This window comes from Choloepus didactylus, chromosome 25 (genome assembly GCF_015220235.1).
Source record: "Choloepus didactylus isolate mChoDid1 chromosome 25, mChoDid1.pri, whole genome shotgun sequence".
Classification (NCBI taxonomy): Eukaryota; Metazoa; Chordata; class Mammalia; order Pilosa; family Megalonychidae; genus Choloepus; species Choloepus didactylus.
Genome location: NC_051331.1, coordinates 6896869 through 6911517, shown reverse-complemented (window position 1 = coordinate 6911517; position 14649 = coordinate 6896869). Strand labels below are relative to the sequence as shown.

General features: G+C 64.7%; 1 protein-coding gene across 1 annotated transcript; it reads left to right on the top strand.

Annotated features, from left to right (window-relative positions):
- Positions 1–375: 375 nt before the first annotated feature.
- Positions 376–12757, top strand: ZNF653 (zinc finger protein 653). The gene is made up of 9 exons (XM_037818505.1): positions 376–674; positions 5872–5915; positions 6634–6849; positions 9454–10041; positions 10141–10309; positions 10409–10520; positions 11184–11298; positions 12006–12105; positions 12258–12757. The coding sequence occupies exons 1-9, from the start codon at positions 376–378 to the stop codon at positions 12433–12435; spliced, it is 1821 nt and encodes a 606-aa protein (XP_037674433.1). The 3' UTR covers positions 12436–12757.
- The last annotated feature ends 1892 nt before the right edge of the window (positions 12758–14649 follow it).

Here is a 14649-nt window from a genome sequence, read left to right as displayed (position 1 = left end):
GCCCCGGGATCTCACGTGGGCATCTATAATGCTTTCTAACAGCTCTCCAGCGGCCAGGGCTGACGGATCGGACCCCAGGCCATCCTATCTGCTTCACTTGACACCTCCCACCCATTGCTTGTCATCCCCAGGCTGCAAGGAGGGTCTAAGGGTTCATCTCGGCGAAGTTAGAAAGTTTAACAGCAAAAGGAGCGGTGGAGAGGGACGGGACAGCGAGTGGGTCGTGACGCGCATGTGCCGTCCTCGCGCTCGGTCTCCTTTTGGCGCCGCGGGGCAGCGCGAGGCCACGAGAAATTTCCCGGCGGCGCGGCAGATGCGCGCCACTTCCGGTCTGGCTCCTAACAACGGGGGAGGCTGGTAACCAGGGAGGGGGGGATGGCGGAGCGGGCGCCGGAGCCCGAGGCGGAGGCGGAGGCGGAGGCGGGCGCAGGCGGGGAGGCGGCGGCCGAGGAGGGCGCGGCGGGCCGCAAGGCGCGGGGCCGGCCGCGGCTCACGGAGTCGGACCGGGCCCGGCGGCGGCTCGAGTCCCGGAAGAAGTACGACGTGCGGCGCGTGTACCTGGGCGAGGCGCACGGGCCCTGGGTGGACCTGCGGCGCCGCAGCGGCTGGAGCGACGCCAAGCTCGCCGCCTACCTCATCTCGCTGGAGCGCGGCCAGCGTAGCGGCCGCCACGGGTGAGGGGGCCCGGCCCGAGGGAGGGAGGGCGCGAAGGCAGGAGACGCCCCCACCCCACCCCCATGCCGGCCCGGGCCCCGCCCCCTCGGGCGCGAGGCCCCGCCCCCCGGCACCTGTGGGCCCCGCCCCGGGGGCCGCGCCGCCGGCCTGGGTCTCTGACTGCCGGTCCCGCCCCCCGCCGCTCGGACTGCCGGGTCCTGGGAGGTGCCCAGCCGCTCGGCCCGCCTCCGGACGCTCTGCCCCGCCCACTGGACCCTGGCCGACCAATCGTGGGACGCGCCCCGCCTCCAGGCCTTCCGGCGGCCCTGGCCCCGCCCCCTGGAGCCCTGGCTGCTCCTGGGATCTCGCAGGCCACCCCCACCCAGAAACCCCCGCCACGGGGCCTGGGCCTCTGAGCTGCACACACAGGGGCGCCCAGCCCTGCCCTTCGTGGCGTGCCAGCGTCCACCTGGGACCACCAACTCCGGTCCCACCCTCCGTGGCCCCACGCCCCCGGGGAACCCCTCCCAACCGGACCGCACGCACTTCCCTAAACCTCTTGCTTCCTGGGGAAGATCTCGGCCCAGGGGGCCGCCCCCAAGCCCATCCTTGGACCCCAGGTGAAGGGGACGCGGGGAATTACCTGCTCAAAAGTGGAGGACCGAGACCTTGGCAAAGTCTCTGTTTTGGGAATGTGCAGGGTGAATGGAGTCTATCCCTCACTGCCTTACAGGATGATGTGAGGCTTAAGGGAGTTAAAACGTGCAAAGGGCTTAGAGCCTTTTCCGAAATGACATTCATCCTCTATCATCAGCAGGTCTTCCCCGAAATCCTTATTCTGCCCTGGCTTTCACTTGGACACGTTCCTCAAATTCTGCCGAAATGACCCCACCCCAGCCCACCCCTCCTGGGGTGACAGTTCAAGCTGGGCAGGAAAATCTGGGAGCTTGGAAAATGTCAAGCCATTGCCCCCTTCTTGGAGTTTCTGATTCAGTTAGTCTGGGTGAGGTTACAGACCCTATTTTTTGTTTTTTGTTTTTTTTTTTTTTTCTGTTTCCCAAAAAAGCTCTCAAAGGGACTTGGGGTGTGCAGCTGGGATGGAGAACCACTGGCCAGTGGGAGCCCCTGGAGGTTCCTAAGCTGCAGATGATATTTGTGGAAGCTTGGCCTGTGTGAAAACCTGGCCTGGGGGCACGTTGGAAAAATACACTAACTTGAGTGAGGGGTCTCCTGTGGAGATGTGAGCAGACATAGAATCATCTAGAATTATTTAGAACTTGTCTTGTTAAATGGCCGTAAAGCCCGAACAGAATGGCAGGCATGACAATTAGGGTGAAAGTGAAAAAGGAAGTAAAGGGACTCAGTGAGGCATAGGTCCCTTGGGGACATGACAAGGGTGGTTTTGTAGCATGTCGAGGCAAAAGCCTGATCCAGAGGAGTTCAAGAGACGTGAAAGAGAGGGGATCGAGAGTGGGCCATGAATTTGCCTAGGAGCTTCCTAGCAGCCAAGGGGAAAAGGGAAACACGGCCAGTTGTGCCATTTCTGGCATCCCTTCATTTGCTTTTCAGGAATGTTTATTGAGCACCTACTATGTGCCAGGCACTGGTACAGATGCTGAGGATACAGAAATGAACACAACAAAGATCTCCGCCTGGCGGAGCTGACATTCTAGTGAGAGGCAGGGACAAACAGGAAACATTACAAACATGTAAGTTATGTAGTACTTTAGAGAGTTACAAGGATTGTTGCAGAACAAAAGTGGACTGGGGAAAGAGAAAGCAGGAGTGTGGGTTGGAAGTTTTAATGTGGGGTCAGCGCAGATGCCTTTGAGGAAAGGCCGAAGGAGGCAAGGAGGAGCCATGCCTGGGAGAAGAGGCAGCCGCCGTGCAAAGGCCCTGAGGCAGGGCTGTGTCCCCATGAACAGGGAGCAGCGAGGAGGCCCAGGCAGCTGGAGCAGAGCGAGCGAGGGAGGGTAGCAGGGGATGATGGGACAGGGAGGTGATGGGGCAGGTCCTTCAGTGTCTTCTGGGCCTTGGAGAGGACTCTGGTTTTTCCTCCCAGTGAGGGTGTCTCCCTAGCAGGATTTTGAACAGAGAAATGACATGAAGGGGCTTATATTTCCAAAGAAGCACTCTTGTGGCAGGGTGGGTGGTGTTGGCCAAGAGTGGACAAAGTGTCAAAGCTGGGAGTGGCTTCAGTCTAGTTTTGTGTGAGTTTGAAGCTTTAACCCAAAATTCAAAAGGATCACACTGGTTCCTCAGGGCGAGATTGGGGTGGGGTAGGAGGCAAGGGCAGGAGCCAGGAGACCAGAGTGGAGGCGACGGCTCCTGTCCGGGTGGGCAGTGATGTCGTCTGGACCAGTGGGTGACGTTCAGACCAACAGAGTTGGCAGGTGGATGTGCTCGTGAGAGATGGCTCAAGGTTTGGCCTGACCCTTGGGAAGTCGTGGCTCCCGTTCACTGAGAAGCGGGTGCTTGGGGGGCAGGTTGACAGCTTGCCTGTGAGACACCCCAGGATTTCCTCCCGTCTGTGGGGAATCAAAGAGGTGGTTGGGGCTGTGGCACTTAGCGGGCAGAGGGCCATTCTGGAGATCCACATTTGGAATTTCCAGAGTAGAGGTGGAAGGATTCGCCAGTCAAATACTGCTGGGCCAGCGAGGCAGTGGTCTCTGGGGACCGTGGCGGGGTGCACAGAATGATGGAGGAGAGGAAATGGAGACAGCAAGTGTAGACAGCTCTTGGGCACGGAAATGGGGCAGAAGCTGGTGGGGAAGGGGCTCAAGACCACATTATTGGAAATCAGGAGAGACGACCTTGTAGAGGAAAAGCAAATGGCCGGGGAGAGCGAGGCAGAGCTGCTGGGGCTTTGGGGCTGGCCGCTGGCAGGAGAGCCAAGCTGGGACTCAGGGGAGCTGTGCAAATTTTGACCCTCAGATGCAGGTGGCCTCTGCTGGGAGTCACTGAGGCACTGGCGCTCGGAGAAGCGTGGAGGGGAGGGGAGGGGGCTTGGAGGAGGGGGTGCGGCAGCAGCACTGGGATGTGCATTCAGCATGAGCCCACATCCACTCTGGGTAGGAGGCACTGCTGTTACCCCACTTCACAGATGAGGAAACTGAGGCTCAGAGAGGGGAGCAGTCTGCCCGAGGTCACACAGCCATGGGGAACAGAGCTGGGTGTGCTGCGGCATCCCCAGCCACTGGCCATGGTGGGGCCTTTGCAGGCGTTTGGACTCGGCTTTGGGCAAGGGTTTGGGCAGCCACTGCGGCCCCCTTTAGGGGATGGGGGAGCTGGGGAAGGTGACAGAAGCCCCTGGGATGGGCACTGGGCGAGGGCAGGGCCCTGAGGCAGGAGGACCAGAGGAGCCCCCAGGAGGTTCCCGGGGACCGGACTTGGGGTGTGGGGCCGAGACGTGTTACTGGGCTATGCAGGGCAGAGGACGGGGGACGGTGGCACTGATGGGAGACCCTGGCTCGCCATTGGGATGTCTGTGGCCAGAGGCGGCCCCGGCCACGTGGGGTGGGCTCCCTGAGAGCACTGATGGACCGTACATCTGTTGCAGCCACTGCCGAGTGGTAAAGTGCCAGGGGTTGTGCCAAGCTCTCCACGCACTGACGTGCTGGTATGATCCCGTGTTACAGATGGGGAAACTGAGGCTGGGGCAGCCAGGCCACTCAGCAAGGTCACGGAGCGGCTGCACTATGGAAGGGGAAGGAGGAGGACTAGGGGCAGCCAAGTCAGGCTGGGGCAGCAAAAGGGACAGAGAAGCCCCCAGAGGGTGGGGCACGGGGGCTTCGGAGCACGGCCCTTGTTCTGTGGGGGGGTCCATGCTCGGCCGCCGCTGGCCTGTGGGAGCTCATGGACCCGCCTGGCAGATCTGTGGGGGACCCCTGGCCTTTGGGCCTCAGCTCGCTGGTCATGGGATCTGGGGGTCGGGCCACAACCTGGAAGGCCCCGGACTGGGGCAAGCCTGGGTAAGGAGGGGCAGCACTTGTGTTTGTTATCTGTGCTGCAGAACAAATCGCCACTCCCCGGGGCCTTAAAACCACCACCTGTATCACCTCACGTGCCCGGGCATCAGGAGTCTGGCCCGCTGTAGCCGAGTCCTCTGCTCAGGGTCCCTCCCCGGGCTGAGACCTGGGGGGCTGCCTGCGTCTCCACCTGGAGGCCTGTCCAGGGGAGAGCCACCTCTAGACCCCGTCAGCCTGGGGACAGAATTCATCTTCCCGTGGCTATAGGACGAGGGCCCTGTTGTCTTGCTGGCTGTGGGCCAGGACCACGTCAGCTCCCGGTGGCCATGCACAGGTCCTTGTCCCGTGTCCACCAGGCCCCCTCACCTTCTCAGTTTCAAATCTGACTTCTGCCAGGGCCCAGCCCCCTTTCCAGGGCTCTCCTGATCAGGTCAGGGCCACCGTGAGAGTCGCCCTTTTGATGGAACTCAGAGTCAGCTGATCACTTTAGGAGTGACATGCCATCATATTCCAGGCCCTGCCCACACCCCAGGGGAGAGGACTGTGCAGGGGGTGCCCCCCAGGGGGGCAGAATCTCAGGGGCTTTGCTACTCCGCTGTAACAAAGCTTTGCAAACCGGGGTGGCTTAAAGCAGCAATTCACTGTCTCCCAGCTTTGGAGGCAGAAGTCAGTAGGGCTGTGGGCCCGCTGGTGGTGGCCGGGCAGCCGGCCGTCATACCGCGCGTCTCCTCTTTCCCATGGCCTTCCTGTCTGGCCTCCATCTCCTCTGTCCTCCTTCCAAGGGGCAAAGGCCGACCCTAATCCGGTTTGACCTCATCTTAACCAGCTACATCTTCAAAGATCCTACTTCCGTAGAGGATCACATTCACAGCTCTGTCTTTTAGGAGGACACCATTCACCCCTCAGCAGGATCTGCGTTAGAAGGTCACCCCGAGTGGCCGTCTCACATTCCTGAGTTCCTCCCCGGGCCTCGGGACCCGGGGCAGGCGGCCTCCTTGGAGCCCCAGTTTCCTGCTCTGGACGGTGGGTGATGCAAACAGAGCAGAGACCCCAGGCCAAGGGCCCGGCTGCCAGGCCGCTGCAGCGGGGGCTGTGCCCGGAAAACAGAAACCAAAATCCCACCGCCCGTGGGTCCTCGGCCCCGAGCAGGGGACACAGCAGACGGGACTGCTGCCACTCTCCGATCACCGGCCAGGTGCCGCCCCCGCACAGGCCCCGCTTTCACTCCTCACTGCCTCCTCTGTTTCAGAAAGCCTTGGGAGCAAGTCCCCAAAAAGCCAAAGCGGAAGAAAAGTGAGTGGATCTGCGGGGGGGTGGGGGGTATCTTGCTCGCTCGCTCGCTCATTCTTGCGAGACACTGTCGAGGGTCTGCCTCGTGCTAGGCTCTGTCCAGACCAGGATGGGCCCAGTCCTGGTCTGGTGGGAAACACCAAGGACAGGCTGACCAGGACCATGAGAGGGGACACATGGGGGTGCTGGGACCCAGAGGAGGGGCATGGGTGTGTCCAAGTAGCAGTAGGAGGCCAGTATGGCCAGAGCAGCGATTGAGGCGGGAGGCGACAGGGCAGGTAGTGCAGGGCCTGGAGGGCTGCCGGGAGGAGGACTTGGGCTTTTGCTCTGAGGAAGGTGGGAGCCATAAAGAGTTCTGGGGCGAGGAGGGACAGGCCCCGACTCAGGTGCTCACAGGTGCCCTCTGGCTGTGGTGGGGAGAGCAGATGGTGAGGGTTGAGGGACAGAGCCCAGGGATCAGGGATCTGGAGCCGAGGACGATTATGGGATGGCAAGCAGCGAACACTGATTGTGCGCCTGCTGGATGCCAGGCTTCTCTGGTCACGTGGCCCAGCTCCTCCCATGAGATCGTCCCTCCGGGGCAGGACCGTGTCCTCATCTGTGACCCGGGGATAGTCCCAGGCTGTCCCAACGCATGGGAGCCTGTAGTGCTGGGGAAGGGGAGCTTCTGGGGGTCCCAGGGACCCCCCGACCTCCCACCCACCCAGCCGCGGGTCTGCAGGGCGGCGGCGCAACGTGAACTGCCTGAAGAACGTGGTGATCTGGTACGAGGACCACAGGCACCGCTGCCCCTACGAGCCGCACCTGGCCGAGCTGGACCCCACCTTCGGCCTGTACACCACGGCCGTGTGGCAGTGCGAGGCCGGACACCGCTACTTCCAGGATCTACACTCGCCCCTCAAGCCGCTCAGCGACTCAGAGCCCGACAGCGACAGAGGTGGGCCCCCCAGGCTCCCACCCTGGCTGGGCCCAGAGGCCAGGCCGCTTCAGCCGCCCCCCATCCCCGTTTTGCAGAGGGGAGCTGGGCCCCGGGGACGAGCTGCTGGGTGTCCGCACTCTGGTTTTACTTTCACCGTCTCTGTCTTGGGTTCTGTCTCCTTCTCTCTCCCTCCATCTTTTCCGGTTTTCATTCACCCCCTTTCTCTTCTCTAGAGCGTTCTCTCTTTCCCCCTTCCTCTGTCTTGATCTTCTCTCGGTCTCCTCCTTTCCGGTATCCCTTCTTTCCCCTCTTCCTGCCTCCCTCCTCCTTTTCTCTCCCGTCTCTCCTCCCATCTCCCCCCCATCTTTCACCCCCGCCCCATCCACTTTGGTCACACACATGCAGCGCCTGCCCGCTGAGGCCTGGGAGGGACTGAGTTGGAAAGAAGGCCCATTTGGCCCCAGCGGGGAAGCAGCGGTGCCGATGGGCACAGGCGCAGTGGTTGGTGAGGGGCCGGCCGCCTGCCTCCGGGGCTCAGCCTCAGCTGCAGGGAGGAGCATGGGGCCCACTGCCAGGCACCCTGCCAGGGCCGTGGTGGGGTCAGTCTCCGGGCCGAGCCAGGCTGGCAGGCGTCCCCGAGCAGGTGGCATCCCAGCTGGCAGAGGGGAAGCCGTGGGCGAGCAGCATTCCTGGTGGACACCCTCACCCCCGGCCGTCCCGCCGTGCACCAGCCAGGCTCCCAGCATGCAGCAGGCTCCCTGGCCACACTGCCCTGAGCCCTGGGACCAGTGCCCCAAACCTCGCCTTGCCCCCTCACAGCCCACGACCCCACACGGTCATCGGCCCCACTGGGCAGCTGAGGAAACCGGGCCTCGGGAGTCACGGGACCGGCCCGCCGGGTGATGGGGCAGCCTGGGATGAGGTTACATCAGTGGAACCTCCAGCACCCCAGCCTGGCTTTGGTGCCTGTGGCTGTTGGCTCTGGGCTCGTCGGGGTGTGGGCAGTGATCGATCAGCCAGGGGTGGAGCCAGGGGACCAGGACAGGGCACCATGCTTCGGAGGGAGGGTCCTTCTGACAGTCACAGCAGACCTTTTCAGGGTGCATACCCCAGCCCAGTGCTGTTCTCAGCCCTCTGCATTATGAAATACCCGGAGCACCCCCCTGACATATGTGCACCCATCACCCCCGTTTTTCCTGGCCCAGGGAGCGGAAATAGGGCTCTGAGGGCAGCGGCTGGAGGCACTGGGAAAGGGCTTTGCCCCAGGCTGCTGGGTTCCAGCCTTGCCCCAGCTGGGTCCCTACGGGTGCCACAAGGGGCAGTTGTTCATTTTCCCTGTGCCCCTGGGTCTCCATGAGCAGGGACCCCAGGACCAGATGCCGGGACAAGCTGTTGGTCCCCACGGCCTGCTTGCCCACGTCGGGCTGAGGATTCACTCATTCCTTCAGGCGTGCACTGATCAGCCACTGCACACCCAACCAGGCCCCCTGCTAGGCCCCGGCAGCCCTGTGCAGGGACCCCCATCCCTGTGGGGTTTACCTTCTGGAGTGGAAGCAGGCAGTGGAGAGATGAACAAGTAGAATATGGAGGCTTCCAGAAGGTGCAAAGTGCTTCAGGGAAAAACAGAGGAGGGAAAGGGTGCCGTTTGTGCCAGGTGGGCAGAGAAGGCCTTCCAGAACAAATGCCATTTGAGGGAGGGTCTGAAGGAGGCAACAGTGTTGTCTAAGAGAAGAGGGTTTTGGGCAGAGCAAGTGGCACGTGCAGAGGCCCCGGGGCAGGAACGACAGGAGGGCGGCCGGTGGGGCCAGAGAGGAGGTGACAGGGCCAGAGAGTCGCTGCCGCAGCAGACAAATGTAACTCGCCGGACATAACGCAGCAGCGCTTTCCCCCACCTCCCAACTCCCACGGAGTCCTCTGGCTTTAGCCTCCTGCTGGCCGGCAGTTGGGGACAGCAAGGTGGAGAACTGTCCCCAGACGACCACTTCCACTCTGTTCCTGTGGCCAGTTTCAGCCATGTGGCTGCCCCTAACCGCAAGGGATGCTGGGAAATGCCCACCCAGAAGGCTTTGGTGAACGCAGGACACAAGGGAGTTCTCAGTCGTGGAGGGACGAGACCTGGGCAGGTGTCCTCTGGCTGCTGGGGGGTGAGGTGAGGCGGGAGCCAGGAGACGAGGGGGGACAGTGTGCCCCGGTCCCGGCAGGGGGTGGTGGGGCCTGCCCAGGAGGCACAGGGCAGGTGGGAGAGGCGGGCGTAGCTTGGGCACAGCCTCAACAGGTTTGGCTGCCAGATGGCAAGTGGGGGTGAGAGAGAGAGAGAGGTCCAGGGGAACCCCCAGGACTTTGGCCTGAGCCACTGGAAGGGCAGAGCCACCATCCGCCGAGACAGGGAGGCCCAGGCCGGAAGCTTCCGAGCTCGGGGGAAGCCATGGAGGAGGTGGGAGGCAGAAGAGTCTGGAGCCAAGTTGGGGGGCCTGGGCAGGAGCTACCCATGGGGGGTCTCCAGGATGTAGGGTGAGCAGAACCCTGAGGGGAGGTTCTGGCTCTGTGGAGGCTGAGCCAGGGGGTACCTCCAAGGGGGTGGGTGTCACCCTTGTAACTGGCCCCTTTTCTCTGTCATCGCAGTGGCCAATGGCCTGGTGGCCGGCAGCTCCGACTCCTCCGACTCTGGCTCTGGCTCCGGCTCCGACGAGCCCCCCGAGGGCCAGGCGGCCATCACCCCCAGCAGCCCAGCAGGCAGCAGCGGGCTCATCACGCAGGAGGGTGTGCACATCCCCTTCGACGTCCACCACGTGGAGAGCCTGGCAGAGCCGGGCACCCCGCTGTGCCCCCACCCGGCGGGCAGCAGCCCTGAGGCCCTGGAGACGGTGGTGTGTGTGCCCGTGCCCGTGCAGGTGGGCGCGGGCCCCGGTGCCCTCTTTGAGAACGTGCCACAGGAAGCACTGGGCGAGGTGGTGGCCGGCTGCCCTGTGCCCGGCATGGTGCCCGGCTCTCAGGTCATCATCATCGCGGGCCCCGGCTATGACCCGCTCGCGGCCGACGGCCTCCATCTCAATGTGGCCGCGGGCAGTGGGGCGCCAGGCAGCGGCCTGGGCGAGGGGGTGCCCTGCGCCCTGATGGAGGGTGTGGCGGCCTACACCCAGACGGAGCCTGAGGGCAGCCAGCCCGGCCTCGTGAACACAGCTGCCATGGACGGCGTGGAGGCCAAGAAAGGTCCGGAAGGTGGGCGGGCCCCAGGAGGGAGGGGGCCGGTGAAGAGGGGCCCTGAGCGCCCCTGCCCCACAGACCCTGTCCCGTGTCACCGCCCCGTAGAGAAGGAGGACCTGTACTTGCTGCAGAAGGAGGAGAAGGAGGAGCTGGTGGCCCCAGAGCTGGCTGAGCTGGCGGCGACGGTGCCCCGGAGCACAGAGGTGGACGGGGAGGAGCTGGACAGCAGTGACATGTCGGCCATCATCTACGAGATCCCCAAGGAGCCTGAGAAGTGGGGTGCCCGTGGCGGGCGGGCGCGGGGAGGGGCAGCCCTGAGGCCCCCAGCCCACTGGGTGCGGCAGCCCTGACTCCTGTGGCCCATCCTACCCAGGAGGCGGCGAAGCAAGCGGGCGCGGGTGACGGATGCCGACGGCCTGCTCGAGATGTTTCACTGTCCCTACGAGGGCTGCAGCCAGGTCTACGTGGCCCTCAGCAGCTTCCAGGTGAGGGGGGGCGGGGGCTGGGGGCCTCGGGGCCGCCCAAGCTGCACCCCACCCTGTCGGTTTGCCCCCTGCCGTCAGGATGGAGTGCCCCGGCGGGCAAAGACGAGGTCTTCTCATATCCCCCCACCAGTTTGCTGGCCCTGTTTTCATTAAACCCATATTGAGCTACTGTAGCAGCAGTGGTTCTAGTGAATTAAAGAATGAGAAAAAATAATAAAATAGAATAAAAACAAATAAAAAGAATGAGAGAGCAAGGAAATGAACGCTTCAGGGACAGCATAGCTCGGTGGCCGGGAGCTGCCCCGGGCAGAGAATCCAGTCCCAGCCCTGCCACTGCCCGCCCGGGGGACACAGACCCAGCCCCCGCATGGCTGCCTGTCTCCCCGTCCATGAGCTCCAGGGTGACGGGCGGACTGAGTGACACCGTGCCCAGATGCTGGCGCCCAGCAAGTGCTCAGCAAATGCTGCATGACCCCACTTGGGCCCCAAAGACCCAGCTGGGAGCCGACATCTCCCCCAGGACAGAGGCACCCCGTTTCCAGGCCCGGCCGGCCCCAGCCTGCCTCCCCGACTGCCCCCATCTCTCCCCACCCTCACAGAGGGCCCCCACAAGTGGGCCCACAAGTGCCCCCTTCCAGGCCCACATCTGCCCCCTCCCCCCAGAACCACGTCAACCTCGTGCACCGGAAAGGAAAGACCAAAGTGTGCCCTCACCCCGGCTGCGGCAAGAGGTTCTACTTATCCAACCACCTGCGGCGGCACATGATCATCCACTCAGGTCAGCCCAGGGCGGGGTGCAAGGGGGGGAGCACCCCGGCCCCTCCTGGGACGTAGGCCCCCGCACCCCCTGGGGACGCCTCTCCCGGGCACAGTAAATGGGAGTAAAGCCCCCGGTCCTTATACATCGCACCCAGCTGGACGGGCCGGGCTGTCTCCCCCCACCCAGGCTGCCCCTTGGCTCCCCAACCCCAGGAGCAGGGCCGGGGGGAGCCGGGGTTGTGGCCTCCTTCCTGCGGAGCCCTGGGATACCCAGAATGCCCCTCGCCTCAGGCTTTTCAAGACCGCTGGCTTTTTCTGCTGAGAAAAGTAATTTATGCTGTTAAAAAAAAAAAAAAAAACTGCAGACATTACAGAAATATTAAATGCAAAAGGTGCCATCAGGACCACCTCTCTAGCAGGTGGGACCCCGGGGCACCCCGGGGCAGGAGGGAGGAGAGCCGGCCGGGTAGGGGGCGGGCTCGTGACCGGTCTCTGTGTTTGCACCGGTGGTAGTGGATGTGGATCTGGGCTGAGAGCGCCGCCTTGACCCGGGGCGGGGGGCGGTCCCGGGGCCCCAGCTTTGGATTTCTATGTCCAGTCGTCCAAAGCGTGCCACCGCGCCTCTGCCCCACCGCCGGGTCACCGCACAACCTCCCTTCACCATCCCCGCCGTCCGCCCCAACGGCACTGCCCTCAGCCCTCCATCTCCGCCGCCCCCCCAACCAGGTGTGCGTGAATTCACCTGCGAAACCTGCGGCAAGTCCTTTAAAAGGAAGAATCACCTGGAGGTGCACCGGCGCACGCACACCGGCGAGACGCCCCTGCAGTGAGTGCGGGGAGGGCGGGGAGGGCGGGGAGGGCGGGGAGGGCGGGGACCCCGCCCCGCCTTGGCTCCTCCCCCCGGGCCCAGGGGCCGCCCACCTCCCCGCTGGCCCCGCCCCGCCCGCCCTGACCCCGCCCCGGGGCCGCCGCCCGCAGGTGCGAGATCTGCGGCTACCAGTGCCGGCAGCGCGCGTCGCTCAACTGGCACATGAAGAAGCACACGGGCGAGGTGCAGTACAACTTCACGTGCGAGCGCTGCGGGAAGCGCTTCGAGAAGCTGGACAGCGTCAAGTTCCACACGCTCAAGAGCCACCCGGACCACAAGCCCGCCTGAGCCGCCCGGCAGGCGGCCGCCCCTATTTATTCGTCCGCTTGGGGCCTCGCCCGGGGGCCTGTCGGGGGCCGCCGGGTCCGCGGGCCGGAAGGAGGCGCCCCCCACACCCCCACTCCCGCCCCAGGGCTGGGCCCCCGGGCAGCTCCCCGCACCTCTCCATCCCCCACCCCGCCCTGTCCCATCCCTCCCTCGGAGCCGGCGCCTGGGGCCGCCCCGCTGGAACGGTGTGGAGAGCAAAGCGCGATTAAAGAGCGAACAGGGAGCTGCCCCTCCCCTAGGCCTGGATGATTTCGGGGGGCCGGCCCTCTCCCCCTCCTCGGTCTTCATCCTGCCCCCTTCCTCAAGGGGAGGCTGCTTCTCGCCAGGCCCGGCTCCTGCCTGGCAGCCGGTGCGCTTCCTCGGCCGCTTGCACCCGGCGAGCCCGCACACACCGCCACTCCCAGGGCCAAAGTTGGGGGACCCGGGAGGCTCCCGGCACCTGCCAGGGCTCGGCATCCTGTGGCCCACAGCCAAGCCCTCATGAGACACTCACTAGACGGTTGGTGAGCCTCGGGACGGCGGCCCCCACCCTCAGCGGGGCGACGAGTGGGGGACACGTTCACCAAATGCGCCATTGACAGTTGGTGACAAGCGCCCCGCGGGAAACAGTGATTTGTGGGTTTCCGGGGGTACGGGTTTGGGTCGGTGGTGAGGGAGGGTCTTTCTGAGGAGGTGACATTTGAGTATAGACCCAGACGACAAAGAGGACCCACCCCTGAAGCAAGCTGGCAGAGGCGAGTCCCAGGGCCGCAGCCCCGAGGTGGGGCCGGCACAGCGTGTCCCTGGAACAGGAGGGGGCGGGGGGTGGCAGCGGGAGGGCCCCGTTTCCGTCGGGGGATGTTGGGGCAGCCAGAGAGAGGGGCGCGAGGGAGCCCCGGCCACGCTCCCCGGCAGCCCCGCGACCGACAGGTGCCCTGGGGAGCCCAGTGGCGCCACCCGCGGATTGGCCCCGCCGGCCCCGGGCCAGCAGTGAGGGCGGGCCCGCAGCGGTGCCTCCGTGGGCCCGAGGGCGGAAGATCGGTGGGGACCGGCGAGTCGGGCCGCTGGGGCCACCCCCGCGCGCCGCCCTCCCCGCGCCGCGAGGCCCGGTCCCCTGCGTCCTCTCCGCGCGGCCGCAGCCGGCGCCGTCAGTTTCCATGGAAACCGAGGCGGGGTCTGCGCGCCCCGGAGCCGCCCCCCCCCCCCGGGCGCCGCATCCCACCCGGCAGAAGCCGGCCGGAGCGCGGGGTGGGGACCTCTCTGGGGTCCCCGGAGGGCCGGCGTCGCCACCGCCCGGGCTGCGCGGGCCGGCGCGATTGGCCTCCCTCTCCGGCGGTGTGGCCGCGCCCTCTGCTGCGCGCACGCTCACTGGCCCAATCTCGAGGGCCTCCTCCAGCAGTTGGTTCTCCCGAGGACCGCCCCTCATTGGTCAAATTAGGCCCTCCTCGCGGGGTTTGATGGCAATCTCGGAGCCTCCAGGGGCGTGCAAGGACAACGAGGGGGTGGGGGCGGCGAGTCTCGGGATCGGGGGTCGGGCCTGCCCCGCCCGCCCGCAGAGCCTCCGGGCGGGCCGCTGTCTGTGGTGCTGAAGCCGAACCCGGAGGAGCCACGGTCGCAGCAAGAACGTGTCCTCTCACCTGGTTGCCGCCCCGACGTAAACATGCACGTGCGCCCGCGCACCAAGCAGGTTGCTCCACCATTTCGCTTTGGAGAGACCTGGTCCCCTTTAGCAGAGAGGGAGCGTGGCTCCACGGTCAAGGGGGACCAATTAGCAGCCCAGAACACCTGGACATTTGCATGGCAGGCTCGCCCACCCGAGTTTTATGGAGTCCGAGAGGCCCCCTGGTTTCCCGAGGCAGCGCAGCTCCAACATCGACTGGCTTGGGACGCTGAGTCACAAACCGCTTCACCCCATTAGAGCAATGGAGAGCTTCTCTCCACTCTGGGGTACCCTAGAGGCACCTAGTCCACTCCTCAAACTCCCCAGGGTCCCAGTTTCCTTCCACAGACAAACTAGGACCCCAGATGCCTCCACCCTCCCTGTGGACTTGGGGGGCTGCACAGGGTCATTCCCAAGTCTGGGCACCCAGGCCTCTGCGCAGTGAAGTCTTCGTTCCTGTCCCCTTCCGGTCCTCTCGGCAGACAGTGCGTCTAAGACGGGATACAGTCAAGCCACCGGCACCTCTTCGCCCCCTT

What these genes read in the sequence shown, in the direction of transcription:
- ZNF653 (XM_037818505.1), top strand. Translation starts at nt 376, where the DNA reads ATGGCGGAGCGGGCGCCGGAGCCCGAGGCGGAGGCGGAGGCGGAGGCG. An exon ending in AGAGCCCGACAGCGACAGAG is followed by an intron (nt 6,850 to 9,453) that starts GTGGGCCCCCCA and finishes CTGTCATCGCAG; the next exon opens with TGGCCAATGGCCTGGTGGCC. An exon ending in ATCCCCAAGGAGCCTGAGAA is followed by an intron (nt 10,310 to 10,408) that starts GTGGGGTGCCCG and finishes CATCCTACCCAG; the next exon opens with GAGGCGGCGAAGCAAGCGGG.